This window comes from Stomoxys calcitrans, chromosome 2 (assembly GCF_963082655.1).
Source record: "Stomoxys calcitrans chromosome 2, idStoCalc2.1, whole genome shotgun sequence".
In the NCBI taxonomy this organism is placed as follows: domain Eukaryota; kingdom Metazoa; phylum Arthropoda; class Insecta; order Diptera; family Muscidae; genus Stomoxys; species Stomoxys calcitrans.
The window spans coordinates 121,925,627-121,947,698 of NC_081553.1; the positions used below are offsets into that span (position 1 = coordinate 121,925,627).

General features: G+C 38.9%; 3 protein-coding genes across 3 annotated transcripts in view; 1 reads left to right on the forward strand and 2 right to left on the reverse strand.

Annotated features, from left to right (window-relative positions):
* The window catches only part of LOC106082210 (adenosylhomocysteinase-like 2), a 135,908-nt gene extending 127,728 nt beyond the window's left edge, over positions 1 to 8,180 (reverse strand). The window contains exon 1 of the mRNA XM_059362237.1: positions 8,170 to 8,180. The gene's annotated coding sequence lies outside the window, so the exon portion shown is untranslated. The remainder of the gene's footprint in view (positions 1 to 8,169) is intronic.
* On the forward strand, positions 3,523 to 12,358 carry LOC106082413 (uncharacterized). The gene is made up of 3 exons (XM_013244910.2): positions 3,523 to 4,016; positions 11,095 to 11,544; positions 11,616 to 12,358. Exons 1-3 carry the CDS (start codon positions 3,976 to 3,978, stop codon positions 12,058 to 12,060), a joined length of 936 nt encoding a protein of 311 aa, XP_013100364.1. The 5' UTR covers positions 3,523 to 3,975; the 3' UTR covers positions 12,061 to 12,358.
* Positions 12,359 to 13,129: 771 nt separating this feature from the next.
* LOC106082420 (ER membrane protein complex subunit 2) lies at positions 13,130 to 22,000 on the reverse strand. The gene is made up of 5 exons (XM_013244919.2): positions 21,830 to 22,000; positions 21,250 to 21,658; positions 21,034 to 21,190; positions 13,782 to 13,877; positions 13,130 to 13,714 (listed from the first exon to the last, which is right to left on the reverse strand). The coding sequence occupies exons 1-5, from the start codon at positions 21,861 to 21,863 to the stop codon at positions 13,529 to 13,531; spliced, it is 882 nt and encodes a 293-aa protein (XP_013100373.1). The 5' UTR covers positions 21,864 to 22,000; the 3' UTR covers positions 13,130 to 13,528.
* Positions 22,001 to 22,072: the final 72 nt, after the last annotated feature.

Below are 22,072 nucleotides of genomic sequence, written 5' to 3' on the forward strand. Positions count from 1 at the left end.
GATCACTGAGGGAATCTCAAGCTTCCTAGCGAAAAAAATTAAATCAGTCTATACCATTCTTCCTTTCTTGAATCCTTTCCTGTCTACAGTAACGGGAACATTCTGCCCATTTTCAAGACATCGGGAACTGAACTTTAAGGGTGTCCAGAGTCAGTTGGAGGACCTTGGTTATGTACTCGATTCTTGGTACACCCAGGTTCTTAAGCACCTGTGCTGCGAAGATTCCGTCAGACAGTCTGTGCAAGTAAGAACTTCCGCTGAAGTTGTGAGGAAATTGTGGAAGAGGAGACTATAGAACATCTGCTGTGTGTACGTCCCGCACTGGCAGGCGGAAGGAGTTTCATTTTAGGTTCTGATTTCTTTCTGAATTAGCGTATGTGAAGATTCGCTAATTGTTTGGCTTTAAAAGCGATCTGTTCTAGAGTCAGGATGTGAAAAAAACTTGCAAAAAAATGTGTTTTTGCTTCACGGAAAAACATTATTTCAACCACGAGCCATGAGTTTTGTGTGAATCGCGATTTTCTTGTGCATCGCGATTTTCTAATAAGTCTTGTGACCGCGAGAGGAATATTTACTTGCTTCTAAATTAATAATTTTTGCTGAAAGGGATATCCTTACAATGCTTCGGTAAACATATTAACCAGATTTTCCCAAAATTGGAGTGACCCATGAAAATAGTAGCTAGAGGACATAAAAACCGAAAAGTTCAGAAAGCTCGAGCCAAAAGTAAAAAGCGATGGGAAGTTTAGTGAAAGGAACAAAATAGAACCAAATGAATTTATATTTGTGAATAACTGAACTGTGGTACAGGGTATTTTAACTCTGTGCATTTGTTTACAACTCTTAGAAGGAAAAGAACTAGACCCAATGATAAGCATACCGATGGGCTTAGAATCACTTCCTGATTCGATTTAACTATGTCTGTTTGTCTGTCCATGCATACTTGTGATCAAGGTACAGGTCGCATTTGTCATCCGATTGTCATGACATTTTACACAAGCCACTTTTTTGGTCTAAGGATGAACGCTATTGATTGCAAACACAATCGGATATCTATGTATTTATATATAGCTCCCATATACAACTTTCATTCGATATGGTCTTTTAAAGCAGTAATATGCATAATAGAGGACAGAGTGGGCCTGGGGTTATACATTGAGAACCCAGGGACCGAGATCTGTTTTAGACTGTCTGACCATAATACGGTTCTGCAGGCGGAGATCCGGGCGATCACGGAATGCGTGAAGTAGTGTTGTGCTAACGCGAGGACGTCGATTGAGAACATCTTTACCGACAGTAAAATTGCCACAAGGGCAATAACAACCAGGACGGCAAGGTCACGAACAGTCTTGCAGTGTAAGAAGGAGGTAAACGCCTTCTCTGAGGATGGCAAAATCGGCATCGTTTGGGTGCCGGGCCATAACGGAGAAAGGGGAAATGAAAGGGCAGACGATTTGGCGGTGAAGGCCAGACGACTGCCGTCAATAAACTTGGTTAACCCGAAGCCTTTCGGGTCGACGCAGTCCTAGTTAAGGGAGTGGGCGACGAATACGCATGCAACATTGTGGAACAGCGAAACGATCGGTAGGACGACGAAAATCCTATGGGTGGATCCAGATCGTGAGGAGACGAGGCTATTACTGAAAGGAAGCATGAAGAAGGTCAATATATTGGGTTGCCTAAAAAGTAATTGCGGATTTTTTAAAAGAAAGTAAATGCATTTTTAATAAGACTTAGAATGAACTTTAATCAAATATATAATTGCCATTTTGTTCGATAACCTTTTCCCATCTTCCTGGCAAATTTAGTATTCCACGCTCATAGAACTTCTGGCCTTTATCTGCAAAAAACTGAACCAAGTGCGATTTTATAGCCTCATCATTGCCGAAAGTTTTACCATTTAAGGAGTTCTGCAAAGATCGAAATAAATGGTAGTCTGATGGTGCAAGGTCAGGGCTATATGGCGGATGCATCAAAAGTTCCCAGCCAAGCTCACTCAATTCTGGTCGCTTCTCCTTGATGGCTGTATTCAATTTGTCCAATTGTTGACAGTAAACATCCGAATTAATCGTTTGGTTCCTTGGAAACAGCTCAAAAATATACCACACCCTTTCAATCTCACCAAACAGACAGCATAACCTTCTTTTGGTGGATATCAGCCTTTGAAGTGGTTTGAGCTGGTTCACCATGCTTGGACCATGATCGTTTTCGACTAACGTTGTTGTAAACAATCCATTTTTCATCTCCAGTTATGATTCGTTTTAAAAACGGATCGAATTCATTGCGTTTAAGGTGCATATCACAAGCGTTGATTCGGTTTGTTAAATGAATTTCTTTCAATACATGTGGTACCCATATTAAAATTGACGCCAAACAAACAAATGTAAACAAAATTTCGCGCACTTTTTTTCTAAAGCAAGCTAAAAGTAATAGCTGATAACTGACAGAAGAAAGAATGCAATTACAGAGTCACAAACCGTTGAAAAAATTTGTCAACGCCGACTATATTACTACTATTTTACCGACAATTACTTTTTGGGCAACCCAATAGCTATTGGTATCATAACGGGACACATAGGACTACGAGCTCATTTATGTAAAATCGGTGCGGCGAGTGATGGCATGTGTAGGGTATGCGGGGAAGATGATGAGACATTGGAGTATTTCCTTTGTCATTGCCCGGCTTTCGCCTCTAACAGATAGCGGCACTTAGGTGGAGACACAATACCAGACATGAACGAACTTAGGGAAGTGGTACTGAAAACAATTAAGAATTTTGTAAGTAGCACGGAATTTCTTACTTAAATTTTTGTTTTTAAAGGTTACTTTATAGTTTAGAGCGCACAACAAACGGATAACTGGCTTAGGTGTATGTCCAGTAACATGGGGCGGATTAATATCTGCACCCTCTTTTAAACCTTACCTAACATAATAGGCACAATAATTTTTATTTTATTCGACGTCCCAATAGGTGTTTATTCGACGTCCCAATAGGTGTACAAATTCTATACAAATCTGTCCAGATTTAGATATAGCTCCCATACATATATTTTATCTGATATGAACTTTTAAGGTTGTAGTAGCCAAAATTTTGGTCCGATCTTTACAAAATTTTGCATGAGATATTTTTTTGGGTGTCCCAATATATAGTCCAGATATAGTTCCCATATATATCTTTTCGATATTTTCTTTTTAAGGCAAGATTGTGTTGGTACCAAAAATTTCCTGTAATTATATTTAACAAAAAAAGGTTATTTTGTTAAAGTTTTTCAGAACTATTCCGAAAGCAGAACCGAGTACTCCTCTGCTTAACACTATTATTATCTATCTGCCTAGAAAAGGTTAATTGCCTTACTAGAGACTGGTGACAATTGACTACACTATGCACCGGTGGAGATGGCAGTACGCACACTAACTCACCGAAACGAAGAGATTAAAAATAAAAAACAAAACGCATTTCTCATTTCTTCCACTTAACTCCCTCCCAATTGACATTTCAGTTGACTATTCGATAGTGGCGAATGCAGACCTTTAGCACACACAACAGTTCTTCTTTTTTTTTAGCTCGCTCAGAGAAGATCTCTTGCAACGGCCAACAAGAAAACAACAATAATCACATTTAAAAGAAAAAATAAATAAATAAAAATCTCCGTGATAAGCTCTCGTGAAAATCTAGTATTCCATGTCACTTCTAGGCTTGTGTCAACAATTTCATCGTCAGTTGAGAAAATAATGCTGTCGCCTTAGCATCCAACCATCCATTCCTCTACACTAAGAAAATTACGCGTGTCCAGTTTTAAAACGAAAACAATCGCACAAAATTTCAACTTTAAATACAGCGGCGGGAAAACAAAAATTGGAAATAAGTTAAAAATAAAGCTAAGCTTTACAAACACCGCACAGTAAAATTTGTGATACTAGTGATACATTACATAAAAACCTGATACGCATTGCGTATGTCGACATTAACAAATTATGTCGGATTCTTTTGAGATAAACAATATTGAGGAAAATAGGTGAGTGTGAAAACAAAGTGCATAGTACATACATACACATATATATGGTTGTGTGTACATCCCATTGTGATTTAGTGAAGTGTTTCTAAAGTGCATATTAACTTAAAGAAAGATAATGATGTCCGTACATAAACATGCCATGTGTAGTTTTGTCATAAAATTTATTTAATTAAAAAAAAATAAAACATTGCAAACAGTATTTCAATGTTTGGGCAATATTATCTTCAAAAAACCAGTTTATATGTTGCACAGTGTGGTGAAATCGAATAAGTGAAAACAAATAAAAATGTGCTAAGTTCGGACGAGCCGAATTTTGGGAACCCACCACAATGGACTCTGCAAAAAATTCCACAAATGAAGACATATGTGTATTTTACGTACCAATTTTGCGAAAATCAGACACAAATTATTTCTACGAGCAGTAAAAGACTAATCGGGAGATCGGTTTATTTGGAAGCTGCATCAGGTTATAAGCCGATACTTGGCGTAATTGTTAGAAGTCTAACAAAGCACACCGTGCAAAATTTCATCCAAATCGAATAACAATTGCTGCTACTAGGGGCTCAAGATATCAAATCATACTTTGCAGAGTTGTTGGCAGTCATAACAAAATACTCCTTGCAAAATTTCAGCCAAATTGGATAACAATTGCGAATTCCAAGGGCTCAAGATGTCAAATTGGGAAATCGGTTTATATGGGAGTTACATATATCTTGTTATTGACCGGTTTAGACCGTACTTAACACAAATGTTGGAATTCATAACAAAACACAGAGCAAAATTTCAGCCAGCTCGGATAGCAATTGCCTCTATCATGGGCTCATGAACTCCACAACGACCTACATCAATAAGAAGTCTCTGTGCAAAATTTCAAACAGATATCTTTTTTCGTTAGACCGCTATCGTGATTCCGACGGACGGACAGGGCTAGATCAACTTAAAATGTCAAAACGATCCAGAATATAAATGGGTGAATTCTGCGTGACGAATGCTACATTCGTACGCGTTTTCGAATTCGATTTACATGAATAGTTTGATGATACGAAAGAGATTTCTTCGAAACCGTAGCGCAGAGGTTATCATGTCCGCCTATGAAGATGAACGCCTGGGTTCGAATCCTGGCGAGAATCCTCCTAATGCTGGTAAAATTTGTAAGGTACTATGCCACGTAAAACTTCTCTCCAAAGAGGTGTCGCACTGTGGCACGCCGTTCGGACTCGGCTATAAAAAGGAGGCACCTCATCATTGAGCTTAAACTTGAACCGGACTGCACTCATTGATATGTGGAAAGTTTGTCCCTGTTCCTTAGTGGAATGTTCATGAGCAAAATTTTCATTTCTTTACTTAAAGTGCAGAGAGGGGTTTATAACATGGAATGAAGATTAGAATACGATATTTCCAAATTTGCATAAATTACCTTAATATTTGTTTGTGGTTTCTTGTTAGAGCCGCGAACCCTAGGTGACGCCCGCTAAGTGACGAACGCTACACTATGTGCGCTTGATCATAAATGAAAAAAATAGTTGTTTTAACAGAATAATGTATCTATCGGAGGTCACCATAGCGTAGAGGTTAGTAAGTCCGCCTATGACGCTGAACGCATGGGTTCGAATCCTGGCAGGAACATCAGAAAAATTTCAGCAATGGCTGTCGACATTTGTGAAGTACTTTGCTATGTAAAAACTTCTCTCCAAAGAGGAGTCGTTATTAACTCCGATTTTGAGTATGTTAGTAGTTCGCGCCATTTTTCGTTGTTTGCGTGTATTGTTATTAACTATTGGGTTGCCCAAAAATTAATTGCGGATTTTTCATATAGTCGGCGTTGACAAATTTTTTCACAGCTTGTGACTCTGTAATTGCATTCTTTCTTCTGTCAGTTATCAGCTGTTACTTTTAACTTGCTTTAGAAAAAAAATGTAAAAAAAGTATATTTGATTAAAGTTCATTCTAAGTTTTATTAAAAATTCATTTACTTTCTTTTAAAAAATCCGCAATTAATTTTTGGGCAACCCAATATTTTTTTTTAATTGAAAGAGCACTTGAAGCGTGATTTTAAACAATATATAATTTGTAAAATACATTTTTTTGCACTCAAAAATTAAAAAAACAATTAAAAAGGCGTTTGGTTCGGTCGGGCCGAACTTTGGGTACCCACTTTTCGTCAATATCCGATGAAAAATGTATACCTTATGCCACATTGCAGTTGTTTCGAAATATGTTCCGATTTGGACCAAATACTAATAAGTACAAGTCATTGTTCAATTGTGTTTAACAAAATATTGATCTTTTTAGTAGCTATATTTAAATATAAATCGAACTGAACCATATACGACACGGATATCGAAATGCCTACCATAAGTCACTGTGTCAAATTTCAGTGAAATCGTATTATAAATGCGCCTTTTATGGGGCCAAGACTTTAAATCGTGATATCGGTCTATATGGCAGCTTTATCCAAATCGGACCGATATAGGTCAAATTACAGAAAATGACGAACAGCCTAACGCAACTCACTGTTCCAAATTTCGGCGAAATCGGACAATAAATGCGCCTTTTATGGCTCCAATGCCTTAAATCGAGAGACCGGTCTATATGGCAGCAATATCCAAATCTGGACCGATCTGAGCCAAATTGATAAAGAATGTTCAAGGGCCCAACACAACTCACTTTCCTAAATTTCGGCGAAATCGGAAAATAAATGCGCCTTTTATGGGCCCAAAACCTTAAATCGAGAGATCGGTCTATATGGCAGCTATATGCAAATCATGATCGATCTAAACCAAATTAAAGAAGGATGTCGAAGGTCCCAACACAACTCACAGTCCTAAACTTCGGCGACATCGGACAATAAATGCGCCTTTTATGGGCCCAAAATCTTAAATCGAGAGATCGGTCTATATGGCACCTATATCAATATCTTTATCGATCTGTGCCATATTGCAGAAGTATGTCGAGGGGCTTAACACAACTCACTTTCCAAAATTTCAGCGACATGGGACAATAAATGCGCCTTTTATGGGCCCAAAGCCTTAAATCGAGAGATCGGTCTATATGGGAGCTATATCCAAATCTGAAACGATCTGGTCCAAATTGAAGAAAGGTGTTAAATGCCTAACACAACTCACTGTCCCAAATTTCAGCAAAATCGGATAATAAATGTGGTTTTTATGGGCCTAAGAACCTAAATCGGCGGATCGGTCTATATGACAGCTATATCCAAATCTGGACCGATCTGAGCCAAATTGAAGAAGGATGTCGAAAAGCCTAACATTACTCACTGTCCCAAATTTTAGCAAAATCGGATAATAAATGTGGCTTTTATGTGCCTAAGACCCTAATCGACAGATCGGTCTCTATGGGGCTATATCAAGATATAGTCCATCTTCGAATTTAACCTGCTTATGGACAAAAAAAAAGAATCTGTGCAATGTTTCAGCTCAATATCTCTATTTTTAAAGACTAGCGTGATTTTAACCGACAGACGGGCGGAGATGGCTAGATCGTCTTAGATTTTTACGCTGATCAAGAATATATACACTTTATAGGGTCGAAAATAGATATTTCGATGTATTGCAAACAGAATGACAAAATGAATATACCCTCATCCTTTGGCAGTGGGTATAAAAAACGTATTTTACGTGACGCCCGCTACAATGCATAGTCCTAACTTTGCGTGTCTTATATTTATGTTTCTAAAATAATAAACTTATTTATTTTTTTACTAAACTGAAATATTTTTTTAAGTCTGGTCCATCTATGTTGACTTTATTAGAGTAAACGAACACGCAAAAACAGGTTAATTTTTGTAATAATATAGGACTTAAGGTAGGGTAGAATTAATTTGAACATGATTTCTGTATTAAAAATTATCAAAGTTAACATTTTTTTATAGATATTAAAGTTCAATATCTAGGCTAACATTGTGTTAACCAAAAAATTAATTTGAATTTATTTGAAATTTTTTGGCTGGTAATGGTTTCGCAGATTAATATTTCGAGGTGCTACAAACGGAAGGACTAGGTGGTAGATATAAAAGCAAATAAAATCGATATTCAATTCTCCAACGCCGAACCTTGGATGCAAGAATCCATGCATTTTACAAATAGCAAAGCTTATAGCAGTTGTCTTAAGGCTGTTGTCTAATGGGTCGATTTTTTTGGAGGCCACCGTAGCGCAGAATGCCTGGGTTCGAATCCTGGCGAGACCATCAGAAAAAAAATTTCAGCGGTGGTTTTGCCCTCCTAATTCTGGCAACATTTGTGAGTTACTATGCCATGTAAAACTTCTCTCCAAGGAAGTGTCGCACTGCGGCGCGCCGTTCGGACTCGGCTATAAAAAGGAGGCCCCTTATCATTTAAATTAAAGTTGAATCGGACTGCACTCATTGATATTTTTTCATTTTATTGCCGAGTCCGAACCGCGGAGAAGTTTTTACATGGCATAATTCCTCACAAATTTTGCCAGAAAATCGAGAGGAAAACCACCGCTGAAAATTTTCTGATTATCTCGCCAGGATTCGAACCCAGGCGTTTAGCGTCAGGTGGACATGCTAACCTCTGCGCTACGGTGGCCTCCCAAAATTTCTATTTATATTTATTTCATGGTTTTATTCATGTTGAGTTGCAATTCAAAATCCATCCTTAAGTCTATCATTCCAATCCAACCTATACATCTTCCTCTATGAATCCCATTCGGCAAGTTCCCATGATATAAGAGCCGCGCACTGTTAGAATGTTTAACTTGTATCCTTAAAGACGAGTTGGAACTTGCTTTGCATGAATGTTCGATGTTATAAATACCAGCCAAACAAACAATGGTGGCCTTTTCACACAAAGTTTGTTAAGTTTCAGCTTTAAATTAGGCAAAAGGGGAAAACGACTGACTGTTTTAGTCTAACAAGCTTCTAATTTATGCCAAATCCTATTCGTGCAACATAAACCCAATGTTAACCGTTTGAATGCAATTCTAATTTAACACATAAATTAGGTCGTTAAAATAACACTTCAATCGCCCGACCCTGTAAATATTAGTTAATCTGTAGTCACTGCAGTTTTAATACATAAAGACAATTTTTTTGATACCAAATCAACCCCCAACACCTTAAAGAAACACTGAGTGTGGCATGCATTGTTTTCACATGGGCAATAACTTTTACCAAATTCTCCCATGACGCCCACTTTTAGAAACTTTGCAAACAATAATGCTCGTTTATATGACCAGTTATTAGTGGTACTAAAAGTTTTATCTTAATTTTATATTAACTAATATACCATCATATACCATGACAAAATATACCATCATTTACCTATGGTCTTGCTGTCTGTTGATAAGAAAATCGGTTAACACTTAAAATATTCAAAATGAAATAGTTCTGCAACAGAAAATTTCAGGTAGGTACAAATTTCAGATAGGTACACATGCAAGACGAATGTGAGCCAATTTGACGTTTCATGTTTTCTCAACAGAACGTTTTTGATATCAAACAAGATCGAATATTTAGGAGTGATCTTGGACAGGAAGCTCTACAGGAGCGTGATTAGACTAATACTAAGTTACGCCTGAGTAGTTCGGTAGACTGCGATGTAGAAAAAGTACAACATAAGGACTATATAGCAATGCAGGCGGGGCGATTAACCCACCCGTCCATTGGACACTTTGGCACAGTCTTGGATAGACGGAACTCTGAGTTGTCCTCGGAAGTTCATGCTAGACGGATGGATCAAAGCTAGAGAACACAAAGAACCTAGGGGTCTATATTAAGGTCCGAGGGACTGAGATCTGGTTCCGACTACCTAACCGTTGTTGTTGTTGTAGCAGTGTGTTGTACACTGAGACGGCAGCCCTTGCCGATGGAGAATTCCATCGGGTCAAACCGGTACGTACAACTGGCTGCCATGGGATTGTTAACCGTAGTACGGTCTTGCGGGCAGAGATCCGGGCGATAGCCGAATGTGTGAGGTGGGTATAGCGATAACGCGAGGCCTTCGAGTCTGAACATATTACGGACATATTTCATTACAAGGCTGTCAGGGCTATAACAACTACTACGCTAGGGTCACGGACAGCCTTGGAGCGCCAATTAACGCCTTCTCTTAAAATAGCTCGACCAGTACCGGGCCACAGCATAGTAGGGAGAATTGAAAGGACAGACGAATTGGTCGGAGGTTTACTTTTCCGTTTTTGAGACGTGGTGGCAAATTTTGACGATGTAGACAGATCGTTAAAATTTGCCGCGTCTCAAAACAGAAAAATAAACCGTTAGAAATGATATGGGTCTCGAAAGAAAGGTAGTTGAAAACAGAATACAAATATATTATCAAAAATTTTCACCAAATATTAAAGCCCCGCCGCACCGGACGGGAAAAGGTGTTTGATCGGCGTAATATGGAACTCGATTTAAAACTCTTCGAGTAAAGACTAAAAATATGGTTTCTATATTCGAGACCTAATGTGGAGGATTACACAACTTTCAAATTAGATTTAGATTATTTATTCAAACATGTAATCGAAGCCATTTGGCCCAATTGAGCATTACAATTTTAAAGTACAAAGAGATCGTAATTACTCTCAGCACACTAGCTAAAACTTTAAGATCCGATCTCTGTAATGTTCATCGTTATCTTGAGAAGTTCAGCTGAAAGTTACTGGGCACATCCACAGGTTGTGGATAGTGTGGTGCTCCATACGGAGCAGCTGCAACTGCAGTCGCGGACAATCAGCGGTATCGAGTGCGAGTCCGGAAGGCAAAAGGCTTTGAGAGTAAAGTGCGAAACTCACAGACGAATTTGAGAACATGTACCCCCCTCACAGACATGCAGGCCGATCAGGGCAACATAAGACTCAATAATTGGGTTTTGAGAATAGAGTACGAATAATGGGACAAATGTTCTGTCGTAGTAAGTACGAATCATCGAAATCCAAATTTGGATAAGCCGGGAAGGGCGTGCGGAACTTTAAATCACGATAAAAATTTAAGAAATATTTATTTTTAAAATGCCACTCTAGGGTGTAGCGCAGCACACTGGACCAACTTGTACGATATATAACCTAATTCTCTTAATTCTTTATATGATTTCAGTGCTCTATACCAATTGTTAAAGAATTGTGTCAACCTTCAATCATACGATAGTCTACCAATTGAAGATTTCAACGACGTATGCGCAGCTGCCGATTACACAAGCACAATTTACTTGGATAACTACCCGAAAATGATATCGACTAATAATGTTTACTCAGTTAGCGGGAATCTTTCGAATGGCAGTAGTTATACCAGCGACGATTCATTGAGCGATAATATTCTGGAGGAGAACGGTAGAATATCACTGGCCTATGAAAATTTGCGCACCATACCGAGACGTATAGCGGAAAAATTCGCATTACAAACAAAATTTCTAGATTTAAGTTATAATAATTTTCAGAATCTATCATTTCTAACATTCTTCGAAGACCTACACACATTGATTTTGGATCGCAATAGTAATTTGGAAGTCAATTCGTTGCCCTATTTGCCTAATTTAAAAATATTGTGGTAAGTTAAGAGTCAGATAGATGATTTGGTAACGAATACATTCACATTAACCCTTTTCTTATTTTCACCAGGATCAATAACTGTGATATTAAAAACATTGTAGATTGGATACAACGAATACATTCACAATGTCCATCCTTGGAATATTTATCGCTTATGGGAAATCCTGGCGTTAAAGATTTCAATGGCTGCACTTTGCATAATATGTACACCATGGACTCACTGATATTGCCCACCGGCTTAATTACCGACTACAGAGAGTATATTTTGCAAATGCTACCCAATCTGCAATATCTGGATGGCATTCCCAGGGAAGGCTGTCATCAGCATCCCATGGTAAATGGTTGTGTCAACAACAACAATAATGATATACCCTCATCACCGGCCAGCTCTAGGGGGAATGGCTCCTCGTCACAAAGTCATGGCAATCGCAAAATTTCCCCCACCCTAAGTTTCAAGGATCTCTTTAGGTTAAACCTTCGCAAGAAGTCATACCCAAGTTCTTCAACCAACTGATGAACTTGAATGGATGGGAATGCAATGGAAAAGTTTTCTAGGAGTTTAATGACACCACATAGCCATCACACAAAACATCACATCACTTCGGAAAATAATTATAATAATAATGAGCCTTATCATGTCGTACATGATGAACTATTGTACGTACGTGCGTAGTATAGTTGCTTGGTACCTAGTAACTGCTGTATTTGTTACATAAAATGTTGATTTTCTTCTTTGCAAAGATTATAACTATTTTTAATGTTGTCCCACCATGCTTATCTTTTTTTATATTGTATTTTTTATGATCTTTCTCTACTCGTATATATGAATATAATTATTATTATTATTATTTTTATGTACTATTATTTTGTTTTAATGGTATTAAATGTAAATACTGTGATTGTTTCTTAAAATATGATGATAATAAATTTTGTTGTTGTTTCTTCAATCTTCAATTACTTTGACTTGGGCCATTGTGACTGCTGTTGATGGTGTTGGTGCTCCTACTGCTGACTGTTGCTCCTATCTATCTGTCTATAATAAATTAAAATTCATATTTGAAAAATTCGAAGTGTTTGCCTTCCTAAACACCAATGGAAAACGTTTGCATTGTCTATATTCAATACTAGACTGTCGCAAACAACGACTGACTGACTGGTGGACCGTACAATGTCCCCATCAATTTTAAAGTGAAAATCAAAAGTATTTCTGATTTCGTTTTTTTTTGTTCGTTCATTTATTTAAATAATAAAATTGTTGTTATATTTGATTTGTTTTCATCATATCATAATATACGAAATACACAAGCAGCTGTCTTCTCTAATACAAATAATATTCTTATACACATTGACCCAATAAATATTGGCCATTATTTTTATTATTATATATTTATAGACATCTTATCTCTGTGCAAGATTGTTTTTCCATAACTCTGTTCACCATGTCTCCCATAAACAAACAAATAAGGTACTAGACAAACCTGCCGAAAAAATAAATTCCTATACAAAATACAAATAATCCAAATAGATGAAAAACACCACCCATATATCATCGATCGTTCTAAACAATAATAAAAATCGAGAAATTTAACTATTGAACCAATTCAAAGAATTGGATATTGCTAATTACTTTATAATAACAATTTGACCATAAATATTGTTTTCTTTTGCTTCCGTTTCCGTATTACATTTATGTTGTATGTAGTATGTCTTACGTTTGTCGTCTTTGTCGCTTCTTTGGACTCTTTTTGTTTTATTTTGTTACGCTATAGACATGTACGTATATTTATATATATGTAGGTGTTTCAATGTATGTAGGTTGTAATTATACGTGAATGTATATATGTGTGTGTTTATGTGGGTGGGTGTAAATCTAACTTTACACCGATTCTTCTTGTTAACATTTTCTTTAATTTTTTTTGGGACATTCATTGACATAAAAGGCTTTTACAAATAAATGCTCTTGAGGTCGGTCATCGTTCTGGTCAATAGGATTTAATTTCCAAATGTCCAAACGCACTTTCGAGCGAGGCAATTATCTTATCATTGTTTTCTATTTTGGACACCTGTGAAGTTAGTTTGTTGGCCTGCTCCAAAGACCATTGGGCCATTTTATAGGCTTCTTTACGTTTTGAACCTAACGCTCTTGAATTGGCTATGCTGCTGCAACACTGTAAAGTATAAAAGTATACCACACTAGTTAAGCAGAAATAAAATGTATATCTTTAGGTAACTTACCAAATATATACCATAAAGTGCTCTCAAGTTGTTTGGATTAAGTTTTAATGCCTGTGAATAATAGGTTCGGGCAGCGTCTATATTTTCTGCTCCGCCCTGTAAAGAAAAACATGTGTGTTACTGGTAGGAATCAAAGTAAATCTTTAAGGGTTTAATAGCTTGTATCAGCATCTAGCCATTTAGGCCAAAATTCCAGAATGCCAAGTAAAGGGGTGGAAAGAAATCGAAGCAGGATATAAGTTATCGCCAGTATTCTATATCTCAATACTGGTAATTGATTTTTTCTGTTCTTTATCCTTGGGGAAGTCAATAAATCGGCACACCAGTAAATTGGCCAGGCAGGGGATAGCTGCTGGCAATACACAGGCTGGAACTTTTAGGTCCGATCTGTGTCGTGTTCATCGTTGTTATGAGAAGATAAGCTGCAAGCTACTGGGCGCGTCCACAGGTTGCGGATAGTGTTATGCTATATACGGAGTAGTTGCAACGGCAGTCGCGGGCAATCACCGGTATCGAGCGGAGTCTCAGTGAGAGGCCGAGTGGTTCCGGCTCCTGCATAAGTACTGAGTTTCTATGGTGCTCGATATGACAAAGCGAGTTATTGGCGCCTTTAACCAATGGCCACTCTGATCCCGCGGCGATCGGTCCTTTGGACCGGAACGAGATTGCTCATCTACAGGAGCTTGACGACGATCGGTTGGTTGGACATCAACAACCAGTAATTTGGCATGGGATGGCTGTGAGCATCACAAGGGATGGAACTCTGACCTCCGATTTGTGGGGTGTTCATCGTCATTACGAGAAGCTCAGCTGAAACCTACCAAGCGCATTTACAGGTTGCATTAAAGTGGGATGGTTCGTATGCGGAGTAGCTATAATGTTTCCACAGCGATCGGTCCAATGGACTTAAATGAGCTTGCTCACCTATGGATCTTGACAAAGACCTGGCAAACTATCGATAAACGCAACATTCGATATTTCTTATAATAAATATCGATAGTACCGATATTATCGTTAATTTGCCATCATCTATATTTCAAGCAGAAATGAGAAGTAATTATCAGGATATCGATTTTTTAAAACAAATAAATATCGATACTATCATTCGATTACAGAAAATAATAGCCAGTTACTTGTCATTTGAACTGTATAGTACTGAAATAAATGTTTATCAAAAATTACTATAAAAATATTAAAGGTAAAAAAAAATTTTGAACAGAAAATTGCTCCCCAAAAATCCCCAATTTTTAATCCGAATCCTTGAAAAAATCTCCAAGTCCCCAAGTTAATAATTTAGTCCTCATTTTCGTTTTTTCATTTCGTCATTTCCCAAATATTGTCAACACTGACCTTCACATACAGAAATGTGGCTACAACAACAACAAAAACAACCACCAGTAAGTTGAAAACAATCGCATAAAATATAGCTTTATAGTCTAAAAGTCCTAGATCGGTACAGAAATCGTACCTGCAAACGGCATATTTTTCTATATTATAGGTACATATGAGAAATCGTCATCTACGCTCAATCGTGTCATGCCGTCAAAACAAAACGGTATCCCATAAAACTCTGGGATCAAAAATCCAATTATTTGAATGATGCCCCGAAAATTTAATTTACTTAGTTTTTATTGAATCAAATGAACGTTCCATGAAATTTGCGTGGGCATTTCGAAATTACTTGAACGATGGCGCGGGCATCATAAAACCTTCTAAATTATTTTCGCCAGATGAAAGATGTACATAAGTAATAATAATCAAACGTTATATATTTGGAAGAGTAGAGTACGAATCGGGTGTTTAGATTCAGAGCTAAATATCTGAGGGGCGCCCCACCAATAAGCAACCCGCTAAAGGGACATATTGGTCGTTCGGGACAATATTGGACTCAAATGAATAGCCTTTGGCAGTACAGTTCGAATCTAATATTAAGAATTGAGTCCACCAAATAACCCCATGCGGACAAATGGACATCACATTTTCAAATTTATTCATTTATTTTACTGAAATTCAATACATAGAAAGCCAATCAAGGCCTATTATATATGTATTGCGGAAATAAACTATGCTCAACAGGAAAAAAAAATAAATTTAAGATATTGGTAAATAACTTAAACTAAAACAATGTAATTATTAAATGGAAGAAGGAATTTTGGGAATATCAATTTTAACATTTAGGGAAGAATTTAAAAATGAAAAATTATTTACTAAGATTGTAAGATTATTATTACAATTTGGAGATCAGTCTATACGACAGTTACATAAAAAAGCCCAACCTGGGCCATGTTCAGAAAGTGTGTCGAGAGTCCTAACAGAAATATGTTCCAAATTTCAGCGAAATCGGATAACAAATGCGCCCCGTATTGCCATCTGAGAGATCTTGCTACACAGAAAGATCAATGCTAAGGGAGAGAGTGGGCCTGGGGTCTACATTGAGAAAACAGGGAATGAGATCTTTTTTAGACTGCCTGACCATAATATGGTCCTGCAGGTGGAGATCTGGGATACTAAATCGGTAGCTCGGTCTATATGGCAGCTTTATCCAAGTATGGTCGGATATGAACGAAATTTAGCACAAATATACGTTTGATTTTGTGGTACACTGAGTCAGCTCTTGTTGATGAAGGATTCCGGTACGTACAACCGGCTGCCATGAAATTGCGTACGTTTGTAGTATGGCTCTCTGTTCCAAATCGCATTAAAATTAAGACTTTGGCACTTAACTACAAATTACTTAAAACGAGATCACCCACGTGATAGCGAAAAAGATGTAGTGACAAAAAACCGTTATCGTTATTTAAATGCACACAATTTTTTGAGGTGTAACCGGTACATGGAGTGGGTACATTTCCGATCTTGCTCTGGCCTAGATTCACTACGGGAGTATAGTCATACTGGCTATGTCGCAAGGTGCTGTGCGAACATAGCCAGCAGTGGGTCACAAGCGTCGTCGTCGTCGCCTTCGGCGTTCCCGTCGTCGGACTATGTGACCCCCCCGGCCTCTCCCGTACGGCAATTTATGCAACGGCAGCATCCTAGTCCTAATATTGCCAGGCCAGTGCCGGGAAATGTATCTTTCTTGCAGTTAAAATGCAACGGTCTTCGTGGCAAGATCGATGAGATCGTCGCATATTGGTCGCAGCGATCCAGGAGACAAAGCTGACCAACACCTGCAGCTTGCACAGTTGTCACGGTTACAATGTGCTACGTAAGGATCGCTCAAAGAATGGAGGTGGGGGGATTGGCCTTCGTTATACACCATTCCGTACAGTATAGACCTATATAGCCTGCGCTTGACGCTAGTGACCCCTACATGGAATGCATGGGGATAGCAGTCAGGTCTGGTATTGCCGAGATAGAGATATACAACGTGTATATACCGCCGATTGGTAGCTGTGTCCCGATTAATGGCCAGGCTTACAACCCCGACATAAGTGGGTTGCTATCTGGCCATAATCGTCTGGTTCTAGGGGACTTTAATGCGCATCACACGTCATGGCATTCTTCCCTAGGTAACGACCAGCGTGGCATAGCTTTGGCAGAGCAGATAGATAGCTCCACGTTTTTCAAGGGTGAATGAGGATGCCCCCACTAGGATTACGAGGAGGTACAGCAGCTCGCCAGACATCTCAATTTCATCCCCTGATCTCCTGAGTGACGTATCCTGGCACGCCGTCATGTCTTTGGGGTCAGACCACCTCCCCATAATTCTCACCATCGACCGACCACCCGACTTCATAACCTCTGAGCGCCGGACGTTTATCAATTATAAGAAGGCCGTTTGGACTGGCTTCAGAGAGTATACCAATCGCCGCTTCAGTGAACTGCCACCCCCCTCTGATGTGCTTGTGGCCGAGAGGAAATTCCGAGACATCATTAACGAAGCAGCCGCTCGCTTTATACCAGCCGGTCGGATACCCAAGTGCGGCCCAATTTCCCGGCGCAAGCAGTGGTACTCGCAGACGAGCGTGAAGGGATTCGTGCTATGGACCCCGCTAACCCCAGAATCAGCGAGCTGAATCTGGAAATAAATAGGGTAGTCAACGAACATAAGCGGAATTTGTGGCTGGAACACTTGGAGCAATGTAACTTAGGCACCGGTGTAGGAAAACTGTGGGCCACTGTTAAGTCACTCTCGAACCCCGGTAGACGGGATCACAGAACTTCAGTCACTTTTGGCGAGATAACCATGACTGATCCTAAGAGATGCGCCAGATGGTTCAACCGTCAATTTATTGTGCATCCCGAGAGAGACAGGGCAAGGAGGAGAGCCATTCGCCGTATTCGTGGTCTCCGAGCCGATGAACAGCCATCACAATTCACCGTGGGCGAAGTTACGAATGTCATCCGTGGCGCCAAATCTTCTAAGGCGTTGGGCCCCGACGGAATCTCTACATTGATGTTGAAGAATCTGGATTCACCTGGAGTTGAGTACCTTACCACTGTCCTCAACCTGTCATTGAACACTCTTATAGTTCTCGATGTCTGGAAAATGGCCAGAGTAACCCGCCACTGAAGCCTGGAAAAGACCCGAGTTTGGGGGAGTCGTACAGACCGATCTCCCTTCTCTCACCAGTGGCAAAGACGCTTGAGGCATTACTCATCCCGAGCCTCGTAGGAGAATTTCCATTCGCCGAGCATCAACATGGATTTCGGAGACTGCACAACAACATTTTTGCATGCCATCACCACACACAATTGCCGTGGCTTCAATCAGCCCAGGCCATTTGATAGGACGGTCCTCGTGGCACTGGACCTATCGAAGGCATTCGACACGGTCAGCCATGCCAAATTATTTGAGGACATCGCCAACACGTCCCTCCAGCCAGACCTGAAACGATGGGTCGCGAATTATCTGTGTGGTCGCCAGTCATTTGTGGAATTTAGGAATAAGAAGTCGAAACACCGTAGAATAAAACATGGAGTTCCCCAAGATGGGATGATATCTCCGGCACTGTTTAATCCCTACCTATCCTCCATTCCACCCCCTCCAGAGGGCATAGAGATTGTATCATATACGGACGATTATACGATCATGGCATCAGGGCCCCCACCCATTGTTGACATTTGCGATAGGTTGAACGTCTACCTCAACGAGCTTGCCTCATATTTCGCTGCAAGAAATCTGAAGATATCCGCCACCAAATCTTCAGCCACATTGTTCACTACAAATACGCGTGAGGTGAATACTGAGCTGACTGTGATGGTCGATGGAGAAATGATTCCGACAATCAAGTGTCCCAAAATACTTGGCGTCACATCTGACAGCTCTTACACATTCTCCCCACATGCCACAGCAATCTGCAATAGAGTCAAAAGTAGAAACAAGGTCCTCAAGTCACTTGCTGGAAGCACTTGGGGTGCAGACAAATAAACCTTGATGGTAAGTTATGCAGCGCCAGTGTGGTCTCGTCAACTTTGTGACACGCAGTGGAATAATATTCAGATCTGTCAGAATGCCGCCCTCCGAACTGCGACGGGCTGTCTCCTCAGTTCTCATGTGGACCACCTCCATCAGGAGACAAAGATCCTACCAGTACGAAGACATAACTACATGCTGTCCAAGCAATACCTTTTGGGCTGTTATCGCAAAAACCATCCAAATCATCATCTTGTGGATAGATATCCACCGCCCAGAAGCCTTAAGGTAGATCTACACGATCTAGAGCATGAGGTTCAGCGCTACAAGAGAGAACCTCTAGATAAAGCGGCACATCAAGCGGCTCTAAACAACAATGTAGTCCTTGGAGAACGACCGCCACCCATTGCACCCGAAGAAATCGACCTCCCCCGGCAAACCACAGTGGTTCTGGCTCAATTATGTTCCGGCAGATGCAGCCGCCTCAATTCCTACAGAGCTAGGATTGATGCCGACGTGCAAGATGTATGTCCCGGTTGTAACCAGGGACCGCACGATACACGTCACCTGTTTAACTGCTCGGCCAGACCAACTCGACTCACACCCAGATCCCTGTGGACGCACCCCATCTTAGTCGCAGAGTTCCTGGGTCTTGACACTCAACAGAAGCAAGCAGACGAAAGATAGAACACAATAAACTACTACATCAACAACAACTTTCCCGGCCGCTTAAACATGTTTATAGTTCTTATCGCGACACATGTTAGCTCACCAACTTTAGATTAGCTCACTGTCCTACTGTCCTTTATTATTAAATATCGAATTTAATTTCTTTCAGCCAACAAATAAGTTTACAATTCGTTAACCTTTCAAATATGCCTAATCATTGAATTTGATATCTTGTCATAACCTCATTTTCGATTTATTTGAAGTTAACCCATTAGTGCATAAAGCTCTCTAGCACAGTTTATTCAAAAATGTTACAATTCTTAAAATTATATTATGACCAATAAACGATTCTGAAAATTATTTTTTTCTATAAAAGCGGAAACTTAATTTTTAAGAGCGTTAGAATATGCCTAATCATTGAATTTGATATCTTGTCATAACCTCACTTTCGATTTATTTGAAGTTAACCCATTAGTGCATAAAGCTCTCTAGCACAGTTTATTCAAAAATTGTAAAATTCTTAAAATTATATTATGACCAATAAACGATTCTGAAAATTATTTTTTTCTATAAAAGCGGAAACTTAATTTTTAAGAGCGTTAGAATATGCCTAATCATTTAATTTGATATCTTGTCATAACCTCACTTTCGATTTATTTGAAGTTAACCCATTAGTGCATAAAGCTCTCTAGCACAGTTTATTCAAAAATTGTAAAATTCTTAGAATTATATTATGACCAATAAGCGATTCTGCAAATTATTTTTTTCAATAAAAGCAGAGTGCGCCTAATTAGAAGTCAAACTACTTAATATTCATCATAATTTGAAATCACATGTTGATAGGATTTGTCTCCAAATATTGGTCCGTTAACGTACCATGAGTTTCAAGTACGTTTTCCTTGCTTTCATTTACCTGCCACCTTGGTTTTTTGGTGTCTTTTTCAATTTTTTCTGTTTTTTTTTAGTAAACAAGAACTTTAAAGTTGAAACTTGATCATGGTTATAGAACAACCGTGAATTGTAATACGTTTCAACTTTTTTGCCACATGATTTTTCAAAATATTCATATAAATGAAAACCGATAAAACAGACACTATGCACTAATGGGTTAAGGTAATTTTAGAATGTCTTAAAGATTACAAATTTTATGGGATAAACCTGTTAATTACCTTATTATTGGCTAATTGTACCAAAGAAATGTAAATGCATATAAATAGTACTCACCATAGTGTAACGAATATCTGCGAGTCTTTGATGTATTAAATGGCTATGTGGATTGTGTAAAAGAACTTCTTCCATACAAAAGGCAGCTTTGGAATAATCACCTTCAGCCAGATACAGATTACACAACTCCTGCCAAGCTTCTTGATCTATCATGAATCTAAAAATTAACAGCATAAGTGCTAGAATGCACATTTTGGTAATGCAAGTATGGCTTACTTTTTCAGATATTCATTCAGTTCCTTAATGGCATCGATGCGACGACCTTTGGCTTTAAGTATGGCAATTTTGCGCTTTCTCGGTGCAGCGTTAGTCTCATCTTTGGCAATAATAGCATCTAAAACTTCAACAGCTTCTGTGTAGCGTTCCATGGCTTCAAGGCGCATTGCCTTAAACTTCATGACCCGCATACTGCCCGGAAACTCCACACTCAACTCCTTAATACACCTGCCAGCAACATCAAAGCGTGAGGTATCCAAGGCTGCCAAGATAACCTGTTCCAATATTAAATGTCTTTCATTGCCGGTTTTTGCCACTTTATCTTCTAGTATAGCTTCCCAAAGCTGAATAACATCATCGCTGCGCCTTTCATTGTCTTCCCTCCATTTGCGAAAATGATCGCGCACATCTAAAACAAATGTAGGGGAAGCAAATAAAATTTAAATTTAGGTCACATAGATAAATATTTCATTTTCCACATCCGGCATTCAATTATAATTTCTAATTCATATGGTGGTCACCGATTTGTGCCAGCCAATCGGGGTGAAAAATTCAACATTGTCTTCCCAAGGTTTCTCACCTCTCCAACTCATTTCTTCGTAATTTAAACTCATATCGACTGCCGATTTTACACTTATTGTCTGTCTATTTATATTCTTTCATTAATTTCAGAAAATTCTTCAAAAATTATTGTAAATGACCAAGAAATGTCCAATTGAAGAAACACGACAGAAAAATAATTTTTTTTACCAACTACTCAAATATAATTGTGATGAGAATGTATTTAGTAGTTGATTTGGGAGATACTTAGACTGCTATTACA